Below are 17385 nucleotides of genomic sequence, written 5' to 3'. Positions count from 1 at the left end.
AATGCACAGGCCTCAGAGGAGGACTGACTGAGATGAGGTCTCATTGCGGGAGCCGGGGGCTGCCCAGGAACGATGTTTGCCAGGCCTGGTATCACTCTCAGGAGGTGGGGCCGGCTGGGAGCCAGTGGGCAGAGCGGTTTGGGAGCCCAGCCTGTGGATTCGGTTCTGGAGACTGAATCCTTGGTGTGACAGCCCAGCATGATTGTGGTTTGACCCCGAAGCCTACTGCCACCCTGGCTGTGGGCCCGTCCCTCCCAGAAGCCCAGTCTAGGTGACTCGTGGGGTGAGGCTCCATCAGCAGGCCCACCCTTGATGGAACCGTCGCCATGACTGTCCTGTCTCTTTGAGGCTGGGCTTCGCTGCTTCTGACAAACCAACCACAAAGCTGCTGGACCTTTGTGCCCTCCCACCCTCTCCCCACCCCCAGCCCCTCGTGGTACCAGCGAGGCCTGCTGTTTCTGCCTTTAGCTCTGCCATAAACAGCCCCACGCAAGGGCTCTATTGTCAGTCATCTATTTGTGTGGTAGTATAAGTGGAGATCACAGTATCTCCTTTCTCCCTGGTTATTTACACTTCAAGTCATATTGTGGAGAAAAAGTTTCTGTCAGCAAAAGAATAGTAATCCTCCTCATTTCTATTCATAAGGCCTCCAACGGTAGACATAATTTTTCTCATATGTCATCTTTTGGGCATGGGGTATTATAACCCTGTTTTACTTGCATCCCTGTGGAGGGCTCATTTGCTTATGTGGCATATTGGCATATCTTTGTACAGGGATTGGGGGTCCCTGTGGCCTTTGGAGTTGGCAGGGGGGAAAACAGCCCCAAGATGGAGGAAAGAGATCGCCCCCTCCATCCACCAGGATGTTGACAAGGTAGAGAAGAAACTCCTCGTGAGGTTGCAAAGACTTAAGGCACTTGCACTGGACCTTGGAATTCTGTGGGGAGAGGTACTTTGGGGTATGACACTGTGTAGTGCCATGTGAGTACCCTTTGATATGGATTGTCCATGGTTCCTTGAGCGAGAGAGCTATAGGAAAAAGAGACAGCCGGGCCTGCTCTTGGGGACATTACTAGGGGCTGTAACACTGGTAGAGAACTTCTACCTTCCAGAAGAGCTGAAAACGGGACGTGTGTGAAAGTGATACAGCGGAGTGATGTCACCAGTGGGCGTGCGAGAGGAGCATGTCAGGGTCCTTCCCACTCACGTGGAGAGTCAGGAGGTAGAAGGGATAAGGGTCACCTCTGATGGCCGCAGCAGGACAATTTTAATGGCCACCAAAGAGAACACATCAGCCCCTCAGGTCCCTGTTTGGGGAAGAGAGGGTCTTTGGGGCTGGGATCTGGTGCTGATTCTGCTGGGAGGGGCCGTGGAGCCGAGCCCAGCTGTGCTTCCAGTGCTCTTTTTGCCCATTTTGGCCACTGGCCTCTGCTGGCATGACCCAGGGAGGCAGAGTCCACCTTCCAACGATGAAGAACTGGGCCCCGGTGCAGGTGTGTGCAGGAAAGGGTCTACTCTGCAGGTTGGGGGTGCTCACACCTGCAGGTTCTCAAGGCCTGGCCCTTAGCTGCTCTGGGGAGGTAACCTCTGAGCCCTTGGAAGATTCTGCCTGATAGCAGTGTCTTTGCACACCTGGAAACTCGAGCCACACTACATAGTTTACACTAACAGTGTGATTCATGGTGATCACCTGGGCCCTGGACAGTGCTGTGTTGGTTTGCTTTCTGGAGGGGCTGAAGGCTGAGTAGCTAAGGTCAGTCCGCGGGTGCTCCCTGCCTGCGTGACTGACCCTCATGAAAACCCTGGACCCCAAGTCTCAGGTGAGCAGCCCTTGTTGGCAAATACTTCGTACATGTTGTCACACATCGTTACTGGGAGAATTAAGTGCTGTTCATGTGGTTCTGCTGGGAGAGGATGCCTGACTACTTGCACGTGGTTTCTCCTGGATTCTTGCTGATTTTAATCTGTATCCTTTTACTGTAATAACCCACAGCTGTGAGTAGAGTAGCTTGTCTGAGTTCTGTGAGTCCTTCTAGTGAATCATTGGACCTGAGGGTGGTCTTGGGGACCACTGACCAAAGGAGCCGGGGTCTGAGCCTCATGTTTGTTTCCAAAGTCCTACAGCAGGTGGTCTTGCCAATTTTCAGCACCAAGATGCTGGTGGGGGAGCATTGTTTTTTCTTCAAATGGTACCGTTGGTGAAACTGGGGAAGAGATGCCTGAAATCTCAACCCAGAGGCAGCTGCTGGCTTGCCTGGGGGTTGCACCTTTTCTTGAATGTCTCAGTTGGTGTGCTGGTCACTTTATTTTCAGTGAGCAGCAAGTAAGCACTGGTGGGGACTGGGCCCTGACATGGGCACTGGGGCAGATGGGGTCGGGGGTTGATGATGGAGAAATGGGGAGTAAAGAGATTTTATACTTAACAGTTGTGCTGTTTCCAAGCTATGTCTCTTTTTATTTTCACAAAATCCCTAAGAGATGTGGGCTAACATTTTAAACTCTACTTTATGGTTGAGAAAAGCAATCCCCAACAAGGCTGTGACTTGTCCAAGTAAACAGTAAAAGGGGGGACAATTTGGCCTTGTTCTTGGGGGAGATCATGAGCTCCTGGAGCAGGTGGGGACATACACTCAACCATGATGAGAACAACTATAGATGAACAAGTGTGTACCGGTTAGGATAAGCAATGGGAAGCTGCAGTAACAAACAATCCCCACATTTCAGTGGCTTGACATTTCAGAGGTGTATTTCTTGTTCATACAGAGTCTTCTGTGGATCTGGATGACTCTCCGGGCAACTGTCTGGGGGACTCTCCAGGTGGGCTGGGGTCACCTGGGGTTAGACCTTGAAGGCCTTGAAGTGAGAAATGTTAGAAGAGAGGGAACCTGTAAGCAGAGGAGAGCATCTCCTTGGGGGTATGGGTCAAGGCCATGTTCTCCCATGTTCTCCCTGGCTATGGCTTGACATCATGGAAAAAGCAGAGGCTCTGTGCCAGAGGTGCCAACAGATGTGCTTCTGGTCCAGGCTTTTCCCACATACAACCAAGAGACTCTGGCCAAGTCACTTCTCTCCACCTAGGCTCCTCATCTGTAACACAGGAGGGTCAGACTAAAGCATGGTGGGCTATGCAGGCATCCGTAGTTTGGGAGGATTTCTTGGATCTCCCTTCCAGAAGAGAGGTGGCCAGCCCAGGCTGGAATCTGGCCTCGTCCACAACCTGTGTGGCTCTGAGCAGTTTCCCCAGTGTGCAGTGGGTGAGCTGGAGTGGCAATAAGATGGCAGTGATGCTTGTCTTGCTTGTTCTGTGGTCAGATGGCTGATTTCACCACTGCCTCTAAGGGGGCACTAAAATTGGTGGCAAATCTCTCTGGAGTTTCTGCAGCAGGAGTGAAGCTCCTCCATTGTATCAATGATGGAGCAGTGGGTGTAAGACCAGCCTGGAGTCCACGTGCGGTCCCCCCAGTCACGGTGCAGAGAGGATGGGGCACTCACTGCGTGAGGCTGTGGGAGGAGGGAGGGGGTCTTGCTGCCTTCAGGAAAAGGGGTTGAGGGGGACTGTAACATCCAGGAGAAGGCCGCACCCTAGGACATCTCCGGGCCAGAAAGCTTGACTCTGCCTCCAGCATTTTGCATCATTTTCATTAACTTGTTTAGGATGAATAAAATTGCAATAGTAATAATTTTTCCCCTTTCTATTATTTCAATTTTTAACCAATGAAAAAGAAAATTCCTTGTTAGGGAGAGTGGGGTGAGAATTGGAGGGCTGGGGAGAGGCAGACCTTCCAAGTTTCTGGAACAGAGATGCTCCTGACTGTCTAGCCAGAAGGAATCTCCCTCCTGCCGCCCTCTTGCCCCAAGCTCTGGATGCTCAGAAGAGAATCTGGGGAAGTTGGAACATGGAAGAGAGAGACAGATTGAGAGATTCCTGCAAATGTTGGGGTGTTTGGTTAATAGAATTAGAAGCCGGGCTGGCAGAGACCCTGTCACATAAACATTAAGTCAACACAGGAGACTGAGCATTTGTTAGAAATGTAACAGGATGGCTGGAAATTTTTTGTGTGTGTGTGGTGTGCGGGCCTCTCACTGTTGTGGCCTCTCCCGTTGCGGAGCACAGGCTCCGGACGCGCAGGCTCAGCGGCCATGGCTCACGGGCCCAGCCGGTCCACGGCATGTGGGATCTTCCCGGACCGGGGCACAAACCTGTGTCCCCTGCATCGGCAGGCAGACTCGTAACCACCGCGCCACCAGGGAAGCCCTGGCAATTTGTTTTTTAAGGGAAGGAGTGTTAGGGCTTCTATTCAGTTTCAGTTCTCTGAAGCCTGAGTCAGCAAGGTTGATCCATGATGCCTTCAAATGGCCTTTTCTGTGGCCTTTATTGGATCAGTAGAGCTCCCATCTCCATATGCCAGGAGCCAGGGCTTTTCCCTCCCTCTGCTCCATCAGAACCTGGTCTCAGGAGAGGCTCCGCTGTCAGTCATTTACACTTCAGTGTGAAGTGTTATTGTACTCACTCTCCCAGAGCGAGTCTGCATTCCAAGACTAAACTTTCCTATGAAAGTGGCTATCTCTGTAAAAGGCATTTCAGCCCTCAGAACACAGGGAAGGAGTTAATCCGGGGTAAAGAGACAGTGTTAGCCCAAATTTTTTTGGTTGCAGGGTAACCTAACTCAGCCCACAGGCAAAGGGGGAAGTTACAGGTTTACACTGGTAAAGAAAGTTTGAGGAGGCTCCCAGATTTGAAGGAAGAACTGCAGGCACTAGGCCTCAGGGAGTACAGCTGGGCTCAGGCAGGCGGCTAGGCCAGCCTCTGCTTCCTCTGCACGGTGGCTTCCCTCTCCTCCTGTAGGCAGACCCTCCATGGGGCAGAGGAGGGGGTTGAGCGCTGGCTGACAGCTCCTGCAGGCAGGATGTGGCAGACAGGCATTCAGAATCTATTCCACCCTCCTCGAAGCAGGCTGCCCTGTACTGCAGAGGCTAGAAGGCTGAACACTACACTTCCCAGACTCTCTTGCAGCTACCATTCTGGATGAGATTCCAAATGTTAGATGGACTTGCACAAGATTGGAGGTAGAGCCCATGCTTCTGCTGTTTTCTGTTGGCAAGCGGGTGTATCTGGTTTTTGGGGAGTGGCTTCTTGTTCATGGTGGGCTTCATGAAAAGGGCTGCTTCCTGGTCATAAGAGAGATAGCACCACCCTGTGGGTGTGTCTCTCCTGAGAGTTGGTCCTGAGAGCTAGAGTCTTTTCAGCTTTCCCAGTGATGGGCCATTTAACAACCCAGGTTAAATTGAAAAATGAAGCCCATCAGAGACCAAAAGTAGAGTGCTGAGTGAAAAAGTTGTCTGCCAAGCAGGAAACCTGACCCAGGACAGGGTCTAGGAAGGCCGTTAAGGCCGTTTCGATGAGGATCTTTTTTTTTTTTTTTCCTGGCCGCACCCTGCGGCTTGTGGGATCTTAGTTCCCCAACCAGGGATTGAACCTGGTCCCACAGCAGTGAAAGCACCGAGTCTTAACCACTGGACCACCGGGGAATTCCCTGGATGAGGTTCTTGAGGAGGAGAATTGGTGTAGGTCTTTTAAAACCAGAAGACTGCTGTAATGCACAGCATGGTGACTACAGTTAATAATACTATATTTCATAGTGGAAAGTTGCTAAGAGAGTAGATCTTAAAAGTTCTCATCACAAGAAAAAAAATCTTGTAACTTTGTATGGTGACAGCTGGTAACGAGAATTGTGATCATTTTGCAGTGTATACACATATCAAATTATTATGTTATACATCTGAAATTAATATAATGTTATATGTCAATTATACCTCAGTTTAAAAACAAAGGCTGCAAATTCCCTCACTGTCCCATAGTAGGAAAGCAACATCTCTGAGTGATATTGGCTAGATTTGTTGGCTCTGTAAGCATTTGGGGAATGGTGGTGGCCTGTTGTGTACGAGTGGTGCCTGTCTCATGATTATGGTGTCCAGATGTCTCTCCTAAGCACATAAGAACCTGCTCTGTGACGTGCCTGAGTCGTAGTATGTAACCCTGTCAGGCTGTCAGTGTCAGGGGGCTGAGTGGCCAGGTCAGAGTTTATCACCTACAATAACTTTTTTCTGTTTAAACCAGCTGAACGGAATTCTGTTGTATTAACTTTACCCTGACAGGTGTACTAGGCCTAACTTGTATTCCAAGAGAAGAAAGGGCAACTCTATCACCTCCAGTCCTTGTAAGGCCAGGGAGCTGCTTGCCTGGCCGGGGGCATGTGCCCTTCCTTAGACCAATGATTGTGTCTTTAAGGCTGTGGGACCATGATTGATCCAGCCTAGAGGGGAGGGTGGCAGGGACCGTAGGTGGTCTTACTCCACACCATCCCAGTCCCCTTGCCCTTGCTGTCCTCCTGTATAGAGGATTGAAAGCAAAATGCACCATCTCCTGGCCTCCCCTGTAGGTAGTGGTGACCATGGGACATTCTTCTGATTAATAAGATGCCAGCAGAAAGTCCCTAGGGAAGCCTGGGAAAAGGCTCGCTAGGAATTCTCCCTTCCTACTTCTTGCTGCTGGTAACATGGATGTGAGACTTGGAGGTGTAGCTACTGAAGTCACAAGCATGAGGACCAAAGCCAGCATGCTAAGGCCCCCAGGGCAGAAGAGAGGAGGAGCTAGCTGTACGGCGGGCATCACCGAGACACACATCACCCCACACCACCCGCCTCCAGACTTCTGGTTATCGTCATCAAATAAACCGCTGTTGGGCTTCCCTGGTGGCACAGTGGTTAAGAATCTGCCTGCCAATGCAGGGGACACGGGTTCGAGCCCTGGTCCGGGAAGATCCCACATGCCGTGGAGCAACTAAGCCCGTGGGCCACGACCACTGAGCCTGTGCTCTAGAGCCCTCGTGCCACAACTACTGCAGCCCATGTGCCTAGAGCCCGTGCTCCACAACAAGAGAAGCCACTGCAATGAGAAGCCCGCGCACCGCAACAAAGAGTAGCCCCCGCTCGCCGCAACTAGAGAAAGCCCGCACACAGCAATGAAGACCCAACACAGCCAAAAAAAAAAAAAGCCCTGTTTCTGCTTCTTTTATCTACTCTCCGTTGGGCTGTCTGTTAATTGCAGCTGAATACATTGGTAACTAACACAGGAGGGCACCCTGTGATCCACAGGCCCGCTAGACCACAGGGAGATGGGCTGGAGTTTTTCGCAAATGATAGAGCAACAGGGATACTGTTCCCATAAGAAGGAAACAGGAGAGCATCCTGGGCAGACAAAGACAAAGGCTGTAGGATCTACTTTGACAGGCCTTCTCAACACACCTGAAGTCTTACCTGCAGACAGCTATGATTCCAACTACGAACATGCCCCACAATCATGGTTTGTGCCTACTGAGTGCAACTCAGTAGTACTGCGACCTGGGTGTGAGAGGGTCTTTAAGAACCTGGAGCAATTTTAGGTGGAGGAGCAAAAAGGATGGGGTGTGGGTAGAAGAGGTCTCTAAACTCTGGTGTTAACTGGCTGCTGAAATTTTGATAAATAAAGAATGTATCTTATTCTTTGCCAGGTGGAAAGTAGATGAGGAATGGGGAGCCACAGGACTAGAGCTGGGGTGAAGTACAGAGCCACCCAGTGCTGGGCGTGGGGCTCAACCCCAAGCCCTGGCTGTACCTCCTTCTGTGGTCACCCACCACCATGTCATAGCTCCTCGACCACAGTGGGCGGGATTCATGTCTTATTGACTATAACTGCTCTAGGGCTTAGCACAAAGCATACACGCAATAGGTGCTCATGTGTGTTTGTTGAATGAATGAACACAAGACCAGGCAAATGGGCTGGACAGAGCTGTGGGCCAAGCAGAAAGGCCGTCTGGCTTCTGCTGGAGATTGGCTAGTGAATTGCTATGTGAGCTTCTCCTTGCTGGGCCTCGTTTTCCTCCATCTGCAGAATCAAGCAAGTACTCCTTTTTTGTTCCCTCTCTGCCAGAACATTCCTCAGTGAATGTTCAGATCAAAGGGAACAGCTCTATGAAGTTTTGCTTCATGTCTTGCAGCAATTCCTGGAACTAGGCTTTTAATAGAAATGTTTGTGTGCCCGTGCATACACATATGTATTTGGACCAAGGGCTCTCATGTGTGAGGACATGCATCCCGAAGAAATCTACCCATAGCCCCAACATCTGTGGGGGCTGTGATGGGAGAGGCTCCCATTTTACCAATGTGGATGTCACCCACAGTGGTATAAAGTCCTAAAGGAGGCCTCAAGGGGTAACCAAGGGGTGGGGGAGGGGTGGGCGCCCCACGGTGAACAGCAGCAGGAGGGCTTTCCCTAGGGACAACGGAGAAGAGGCCACTTGGAGGTGGAGGAGACCACAGTGGGGCCTGGTGGTTGGGGAAGAGCTTCCACTTCAACTTCCGCCAGCCCCGGCCGCAGAGCCCCCATGGGGTTCAAGCTTTCTGATTGCAGAGCTCCTCTAGAGCAGCACTGCAGCACAGACCTCGCTGCGGTGAAAGCACTATTCTGCGTCTGTGCTGTGGCCAGTATGGTAGCCATGAGCCACATGTGGTTCCTGAGCACTTGAAGTGTGGTTGATGCAGCTGCAGAGCTGAATTTTTAATTCCACTTAATTTAAATTCATTTAAAATTAAAGAACTGTGCGTGGCTGGCAGCCACTGCATCGGACAGCACAGCTGTAGAGAATGGTACAAATGAGAACCAGGACCCGGCGCTGGCGGAGGTTCTTGCAGGGTTGTGGGTGTGCTGGAGCCGCAGCTTTCAGCGGGAAGCTGGCCAGCCCTCAGGGGGCACAGTTCCTTCCCTCCTGCATCCAGAGGGCCGGTCCTGCTCAGCCCAGTCCATGGGCAAAGAAGAACAGGGACAAATTGTTGAAGCTGGGTTGGGCACATGGCTGAGGTTAGCTAACGGTGGTTCTTGATGAGAATCCCTGTGGCACTGTCACATGTCTCCTCCCAGACCTCAGAGTTACAGAGCTGAGAGGCCAGCCCCTCAGGTTGCTGACATGGAAAAGGAACCCTAGGGAGGGGAGGAGATCTGCTCACAATTGGCCAGATAGGCAGAAGCCAGAGAGGCAGAGGTGAGCTCTCATCACCGGGCGTTCGTTGCCTTATGGTTAAACCTTTCTTCAGCGATTCCACCAACATCCCTTCTGTGAACATTTCTCTCAGAATGGAGTAGGAAGGGGCCTTGAAAGTAGTTTTCTTTGCCGGGACTCCACTTCTTCCAGTCAAGGAAGCACTGGGCAGGCTCCAGGCCCACAGGAGTGCACACAGTTCCCCTCTCTGTCTTCTCACATAGGGCTCCTTCTGCCTGGGACACCTGTGCCCCGCTGCAGCTGGCTCACCGTGGCCCGTCTCGGGCTCAGCTTGGACAGCCTGCCTCTGAGAGCCTCCCCTGACTGCCGGGCGGGCTGGCTGCCTCTCTGTGGGTGCCCCTGGCGGCCCAGACTGCCCACGGATGTGGAGTACTCATCCTGCAGAACTGAGGGGCCCTGTCCGCTGTCAGCTTCCCACAAGCCTGGAGTAAGGGCCGTACTGTCCTTCTCACTTTGTCTCTCCAGCCCCTAACATGGCAGGGGCGTCCTGGCCCCAAACTAAACAAATTACTTATCCCCTCTGACCCAGGACAAAATGAAGGGGAAGTACCAAATTCCCAAGGTTGGTAGGAGATTAAGTGAGAAAAAATATGCAAATCTCTTGTCCAAGTAAATGTAAGGTTTTTTTTTCTTATCTTCTCATCAGGAGAACAGAAAGGTAACTGAGCAACTGACCATAAAAGGGAGAGGGTTGGCAATCCATCCAGGATGGCTGGCTGGGGATCTAAAATGTCATAGGAATCATAGGCCTTAGAGCTTGAAAGGAAGGTAAGGACCACTTCATGCAGCTAAAACACCCACCTGAATTGATTACACAGCTGGGGCATGAGACCCAAAGAGAGAGGAAGACTGATGGGTGAGCAGAGCCCAGGCCTGTCCACTGGCACGGCTAGCTTGTGGGTCTCAGCTGGAAGCAGGGTAAGAGAAAGGCCTCTTTCCAGAAACACCACAGCTAGAGTTTTTCAAACTGCTGGGTATAATTCCTAGGCAGATCAGGAAATCAATTTGATAGCTTTGACCAGCACTGAAACAAAACCAAACCAAAAGACCAGAATGGAAAATAGTACACTGTGTATCACTGCAGCTGTATGAAATCTTTGGGGCTGGGGGGAGCCAGAGGGTGATTTTGCAGATTGAGGCGGGCAGGGCCTGCACTTGAGTGACCTGTCAATTACTTCTCATCTCTAGGGCAAACTGAAGGAAAAAGATGACCTGGGGAGGGGGCTGTGGAGGAGAGAGGAAGTCTCAGGGGAGTTTGGCGATAGTGATTAAAGAGGTGCCGAAAAGGAGAGGGTTGCAAAGGCATCGTGGGCAGAAGCGATCATCTGGCTGCAGCCTTCTCCCGCAGCTGGCACCACAGAAAGGACCCCCTGCAGAAGCAATAGGGGCTGCCTGGTCTCTTATCATGAAACGCCTCTATAACAGTGATACTGTATTTGTGGAGCATTTACGCTTTTTGGAGTTCCCAGCCTCCTGCGAGGTGATGGTGAGGTAGGGGGGGCGTGCGGGGGGTGGGGATGAGATCATTCTCCCATTTTAGAGGTGGGGAAACTGAGGATCTGATGAAGCCGACTGCCAGATGCGGAGCTAGAATCCAGACCTCCTAGCTTCTGGATGCGTGCCCTTTCCATACCACAGTGTGAGTGCTCTGTGTTTAGAGTGCACGTTTCAGAACCTGGTTGCCCTTTAATTAATTAATTTATTATTATTTTGGCTGTGCCGCAAGGCATGCGGGATCTTAGTTCCCCCACCAGGGATCAAACCCATGTCCCCTGCAGTGGAAATGCAGAGTCTTAGCCACTGGACCGCCAGGGAAGTCCCCCTGGTTGCCCTTTAGAATCACCTGGGCAGCTGCCAAAAAATTCCATTGCCTGCCTGCTCCCCTCATTGAAATTGAAATCAGAACTGGGGAGTGGGAGCGGGGCCAGGCCATCAATATCTTTCAAAGCTCCCTTCGGAGAACCTAGTTCACAGCCAGGCTTGGAAACCACGGCCACAGTTGGGGTCATTTCCCCCAGTGCCCCTACCTTCTTTCCAGCCCTGGCCATCAGAATCTGCTTTGGTCCAGTCTGGCCAGGCTGCCTGCAAGGTCCATTGGTGCCCTTAGCTCAGATGGATTTCACTGTTGTTTTGTAAAGTAACTCCCCTGGGACGCTGCCACCCTGGCCCCATCCTCATCTTCTGAGCTGGCGTCTCTTGGGCCCGCCCCCCACCCCCAGAGGAGGTGTGATTAGGGAGATGGAGAGGCAGGCGGCTTTGACAGACGAAAAGCAAACAGCTCAAAGGGGTGGCAGGCTGCATTTTATTCATCGTTAATTTAAACACCCCTCAAGCCCTCTCTCGGAGTGCTGCTCGGAAAAATAAATGTATTGTCTAAGAAACCTTGCAGGCTTGCCCCCGCATGCTCTAACCCCCTCCTGAGAGAATGGGTAGCATAGAAAATGATTTATAAAGCAAGGGGGGAAGTTTCCCTAGGGAGGAGGTGGGGGGAGGCTGACAGAAAGGGGAAGGGGGTCTTGGGCCAGGTTGGTGCAGAAACCTCACCGCTTCAGCGATGAGACTGGCTGGGTTTGGTACCTGCAGGTGTCAGAGCTGCTCCAGGGACGAGAGTCCGGGCCCTGAGTCCATGCCGATGAGCCCGTCCTGGGGGTCAGGGGTGGTGTCAGCAGCCATCCCCCGCCCCAGAGTGGAGCCTTCGGTGGCACCAACCAGCACATTTTATAACAACTGTTCCAACAAAAAAATGGGCCCCAGCCAGCGCGTCTTCTGGACTCAGAAGTGCCTCAAGCCGTCTGTCTGAATGTGCTTTCCAGACAGTGTGCGTGTGGAATTGTGCTTTTTGTTTGTGAAGAATGTAAAAAGTTACAGTAAGGTGGAGCCACCTGGCCCACGGCTCCTGTGGTCTCCACCTCTGTGGGCTGCCGTGGCCAGGAGGGCTCAGGCGCCCCTCACCCAGGGTGCAGGAAGAGGGGTCTGCTAGGAGGCCTGTCCGAGAGGCGGAGGAGCCTGTGTACATTCAGCAGCTGTTTTCCAGGGTTTGGCTTGGGTTTGGTCGCTGGCGTCTGTGTAAAACACAGATACATGCAAAGTGTCCATGAAACTCCCCCAAGACAGGGAGGAATTTTCCAGGCCCCTGCAGATCTCCAGGGAGTTAAAAATGCAAAATCCTTCTCCTTAAAGTGGCCCAGACCAGGACTTCTTTTCCGTGGGGAAAGGGGCTAGTAGCTCTTTGTAAGGCTGACGTGTGTGTGTGTACACGCATGTGTGTGCATGATGCTGTGATGTGTGACACTCCTGGCAAAGCCCAGGACTTCGTGGCATTTTCCACAAGCTGAAGGCCTGCGGCTGCCTGAGCCTTCCGACTCCTTCGCCAGGCCCGGAGGTGCTGGCTTCAGTCAGAGGACACAGGGCCCTGACCACCTGGCCTTCTTAGAGAGCAAGGGCACCAAGGGCGGCTCCTTCCCTGCCTGCTCAGCTCTGAGAAGGCCTGGCTGCAGTCTAAGATCCTGGCCTCTGTGTGGCCACAGCCGAGTGACAAGAGCCCATGCTGCCTTTACGGGAGCCCCAGAGCCCCAGCACAAGAGGGGTGAGTGTGGGCCTCAGGTTAGGAAGCAACTCGTGGAGCCTGGGGACGTTGTGATTACAGCGAGCTACCAGCTGTGAGTCAGACTGGAGACCCCTGCGCGGTGGGAGAGGCCACAGCATCTAAGAGGAAGGAGCCCTTTCTTAGCCTGAGGTTCAGAAGAATCTGCACCAGAGAAAGGGGTCCGTATCATTGTCTATAATCCTGAAACGATGGGAGGACCCCATCCCAGCTTGTCAAGCAGGTCTGGTTCTCTATGCTCGCCCACAAGCAGGATGTCAAACAAGCCCTTTAGGCATGGGTCTAGGCTCCAACAAACCCCCTGACCTTGGGAGCCCGGCTTTTCCCAGCAGCCCCTGGCATCTGGGGGACTGAGCCCTTTGGCCTGAGGTAAAGGACAATGATGATTGAAAAGGGCGGCAGTAGTGGGTAACCAGGGGAACGTGGACAAAAATACGTGCATACCACTGAGTCCTGGGCCACCATTGTACACTAGAGGACTGGCGTTTCTCTGGGAGGTTGCTGAGCAGGAAGGGTCCCTTTCCTAGCTCCCCTGAACCACGCTTTCGATTCCTTCAGCAGCGTGCTCAAGCTGCCTGCGGTTGCCTCCTTCCAAAGCCAAAGCATAGGAAAAGAAGTGAAAACAGCTAAGGCTGCAGCATGAGCAGCTCAGAATAGACTTTAGGAAGCAGTGGTGACAGAGAAGACTGCCAGAGAAGGTTATGAGCTTGCCTTCTCCGGAGGCAGGTCCTGTTCCCGCCTGTGGGGATGGGATTCTTTGCAGTCCTGCGTGCTGGTCAGCAGATTGCCCGGATGCCTTTTTGGCCTGTCTAGCTCAAGGAGCCATGGTGACTGTGTCTTAAGCCTCCCGTTCTCTTCCTGGGGCTCACTTTCTCTGAGTTGCCTGCTGTTTTGCCTGCTATTAAGTCCTCATGGTCTAGACGTCTCTGTCATGGGGATGTCTCCTTTCCCCTCTGGATAGCTCAGATCCCCAAATTATTTCCTGTTGCCTAGGTGACACCTCTAACTGGATGCCTTTTCATCTTTCCTTCTTTTAAAGGGATAAACCTGATACTTTATTTCTAGGTCCTGTTAGAGGACTCTGCCCTAAACAATGCGTGCCTTCTCTGAGCACAGCGTGACCGCAGCCATTGCTCAGATGGGGGAAGGGTGGCAGTGTTGGGGAGGCTCATGGAGCTGGCCTGGCTGACGTCACAGTGCATCCTGGAAGCGTGGCTCTCTGGAAGCCTATCCTTCAGGAACTGGCAAGACTGACTTCTGTCCTGGCCAGCTCCTCTTCACTGGCTTCACCCCCAGCTTACAGTCTGTGTTTAAAAACCAATCCCAATCCAAATGAGAAATTATCCCTCACCCCCCCAAAAAAGAAATTACCCAAAGTAGCTGGAGAGTTACTCAGATCTTAACTTGTTTTTTCCTTCCTGCCATGAACTGGAAGGGGCGAGGGGAGGCTGACATTCAAGTGTGACTCTTAATGCTGTGTGTGTGCGTGTGTGTGTGTGTGTGTGTGTGTTTGAGTGTTCTAGGCACATATGCTTCCTTCACTGCCAGGGAGGGAGATTTTATGGCTTTTTGATGCCTCTCAGGCAGACAGTGTGAGATGTCCTGGTGCTTTCCTAAGACTTCCTGTCAGAAGCTGTATATATATTGGTGGGTCACACTGTGTCTGACTAGACTCTGGTATTTGTCCTTGGGATCGTCGTCTTTTTGGATGAGAAAAAATGGGCCAAAAGAGTACTGTTCCTTTACGGTCCAAGACCCCCATCTCTTCAATGAAGGCTGGGTATCTGGCCTTCCTCCAGGTCAGTGACCTCCTAGGAGGTAGAGGGTGAGTCTGGGAGAAACTGTCCTTCGCCTTGAGGATCATCCAGGGCAAAACTTTAATCCTAAAATTGCTTCCATCCACCAGCTCTCTCCCTCCTGCCTTCCTCCACCGCCAGTACAGACTGTGTGTGTGAAAAAACACATTCACTTGAATATTAGTGGGGGCCAACCAGGGTGTAGAATGGGATGTGTCCCAAACACATGGCTCTGGAGTCAAATTCTCTGACACTTGCAGGATGACTGCTTTGGTTCCTGGTGCTGCAGGCCCTGATGCCCACCAGTGTGGCTGGCAGAGCCCTGATACAGAGGAGGGGCAGCTGGAGGGGGTGCTGCGCTCTGCACCCTCGGGCTCTCTAAAAGGGAAAAAAAGATAAGAAGAAATCCACACCAACAAAGAAAAATCTTGTCTGAGAAGACTCAGACATTCCCGGTTAATAACGAAAAGCATTCCCGTGGATGATGCTGGTGAAAGGAAGGAGCGTTGAGGGGATTCAGAGATGTGCCCTGAGCCTCAGAGATCAGCCAGCTGAAGCAGAGCTAGGCTCCTGCAGCCTGAGTGCTCCCGGCCCTGCAGGCCACTCCAGGCTTTCCCTCTTTAAAAGGAGTTGCCCTGTGCGCTGTGCTAAGTGGACTAACTCCAGGCTGAGAAAGGCCTGCCAAGCCCCTTACCACTGCAATTCCCACATCTCTGGGAAATGCCACAGTCCGCAAGTTGGTGCTATGTTTCATCGCATTGCATAATGCTACGCCATTCTCTGTGTGTAGCGGCTGTACTATATATATACATCAGGAGGCAACATATGGCTCTCCCCATCCCCACCTGTCATAACTGTGACTATATCACTTCTGACGACCAGAAGGAAGCTGCTGGGCTGGGCCAGGATTCTAAATGCTGCGGAGGTAATTCAGAGCCATGAAAAGTTGCACCATATGCTTTGGGGTTGCCAGCTGCTTACGTGCATCGAGACGGGGTTTAGTGCCAGTCTGCAAAACCCAGGGGTGGCACTCTTCTCACTGCCGTGTGCACCGGGCGAGGGTCTGGGGTGCCACTTTTTCTCTCCCTGGAGGAGAATCTGCTGGGGACCACAGTTCTCCAAGAGGGAGCCCATAAGGAAAACAGGCTCCCCCAAAACCTGCCCTTGATAACATCAGGCCTGGCCAAATAGTATTCCTTTAAAAAAAAATTTTTTTTTTTTTTTTGGTTTCATTTTATTGGATAAAGGTTAAGAAAGCGCCAGCGTCTGAGAGAAGGAAAGCAAACGCCGCTCGGCTGCACCCCGGCCTGCTGAGGGTCCGTGGCGCGGCGAGGCACGCGTCTACCTGGAGGCGCTGGTCTCGGCCAGGCGGTTGTTCATGATGCCCAGCGCGCCCACGCCGCCCGAGAAGCCGTTCTGGCGCGTGTTGACGCACACGCTGCGCGGGTAGCCGTTGGCCGTCTCGGACAGCTGCTTCTGCAGCAGCGCCAGCGACACCTTGTTGGAGGCCGTGAGGTCGCGCATGGAGATGAGCTCGCCCGACAGGCGGCGGCCCTCTGCGTCGCTGTCGCGGGCCGCGGGGTCGGCGCCGAGCGCGGCCAGGCGGCGGCGCAGCCGGGAGCCCGGGGTGATGGCGTTGCGCCGGGCCAGGGGCGCACCGGGCGCCGGGCAGCAGCGCGTGCAGCAGCGGCAGCTCAGCTTGCGCAGCATCCAGTTGAGCACCTGCTTGATGAGGATGGAGATGACGTTGAAGAGCGAGTAGATGCAGCACACGCCGAGCAGGATGAAGAGGAAGTTGCCCAGGCGGTAGAGCCCCTGGTTCCGGTAGGCGGCGTGCTGGCTGCTCACCAGGTCCCCGAAGCCGATGGTGCTGAAGGTGACGAAGCAGAAGTAGAGCGAGTCCACGTAGTCCCAGCCCTCCACACTGGTGTACATGGCCGAGGCGCAGCAAGACAGCAGCACGGCGAACAGACCCAGGATCAGCAGCACGTGGTACACCGAGGGCTTCCAGCCCGCCAGGCAGTCGGCTTCCGAGAGCGCCGAGCCGCGGCGGAAGGTGGCGGGCAGCAGGCCGCTGCGGCGCAGCTGGCGCTCCCGGCAGGCGCGCATGATGAAGGCCAGCAGCGAGATGATGCGCTCCAGGAAGAGGTTGAAGAACAGGATGGTGCCGGCACAGCCGAACAGCCCGTAGGCGATGAGGAAGGCCTTCCCGCCCACCGTTGCGGGGGTGGTCATGCCGAAACCTGTGGAGACCAGAGCGGGGATCAGCGAGGTCCTGGCTGAGCGGCTGGTCCCCACCCTGTGCGGGGCAGGCACGTGCAGGTGCTGACACGGCTCCTATGCTGAGTGGCATCGCTCAAGTGGTATTTAGACATTTCTCTGCCTTGGTGGCACTAGATATGGTTCCTAATCTGGGCAACCCCTAAACTGATGGAGGAGACATGGCCCCTCGTCTGGGGTGGGGGATCTATAAATCAATACGGGTGAGGCAAGATGGTCACTAGGAGGGACCCATCAGGAAACACAAAACAGAAACCACTGCACAGATGCAAACTACTGTGATGCCCACAAACTGAACAAGTGTCACCTGGTCTCCCATCCCTCAAATTGTTTTTTGAATGTACCAGTGGCACACCTGGGCCTTGTTAGGACAGACTTCCATAAAGGCTTCATTTTATGGGATTGCTGGGGACCGGGTAGGGTGTGTTCAGTCCAGGTAGCTATATTTGATGGCCTCTGAAAAGGGGTTTATGAAACTGACAAATGGATTGTTTGAGAATGAGTCCACAACCTTCAGAGAGTAAGCGTGGCTCTGCCATTGGACGTCAGCTCCTTCTCACCCAAGGACCACCATCACCCTTGCTCACCCTTGTAGCCAAGGGAAAGGTTT

The 17385-nt window shown here is 53.0% G+C and overlaps 1 protein-coding gene across 1 annotated transcript in view; it reads right to left on the bottom strand.

The window, feature by feature from the left end:
• Positions 1-15697: 15697 nt before the first annotated feature.
• Positions 15698-17385, bottom strand: part of KCNK12 (potassium two pore domain channel subfamily K member 12) — a 51681-nt gene continuing 49993 nt past the window's right edge. Inside the window, exon 2 of the mRNA XM_029231550.1 lies at positions 15698-16738. Coding sequence (XP_029087383.1) covers positions 15837-16738 — 902 coding nt within the window. The 3' untranslated portion in view covers positions 15698-15836. The remainder of the gene's footprint in view (positions 16739-17385) is intronic.

The sequence above is a fragment of the Monodon monoceros genome, unplaced genomic scaffold, assembly GCF_005190385.1.
Source record: "Monodon monoceros isolate NGI ecotype Baffin Bay Population unplaced genomic scaffold, NGI_Narwhal_1 Super_Scaffold_19, whole genome shotgun sequence".
Lineage (NCBI taxonomy): Eukaryota > Metazoa > Chordata > Mammalia > Artiodactyla > Monodontidae > Monodon > Monodon monoceros.
This window is presented reverse-complemented; position numbering and strand designations above follow the sequence as displayed.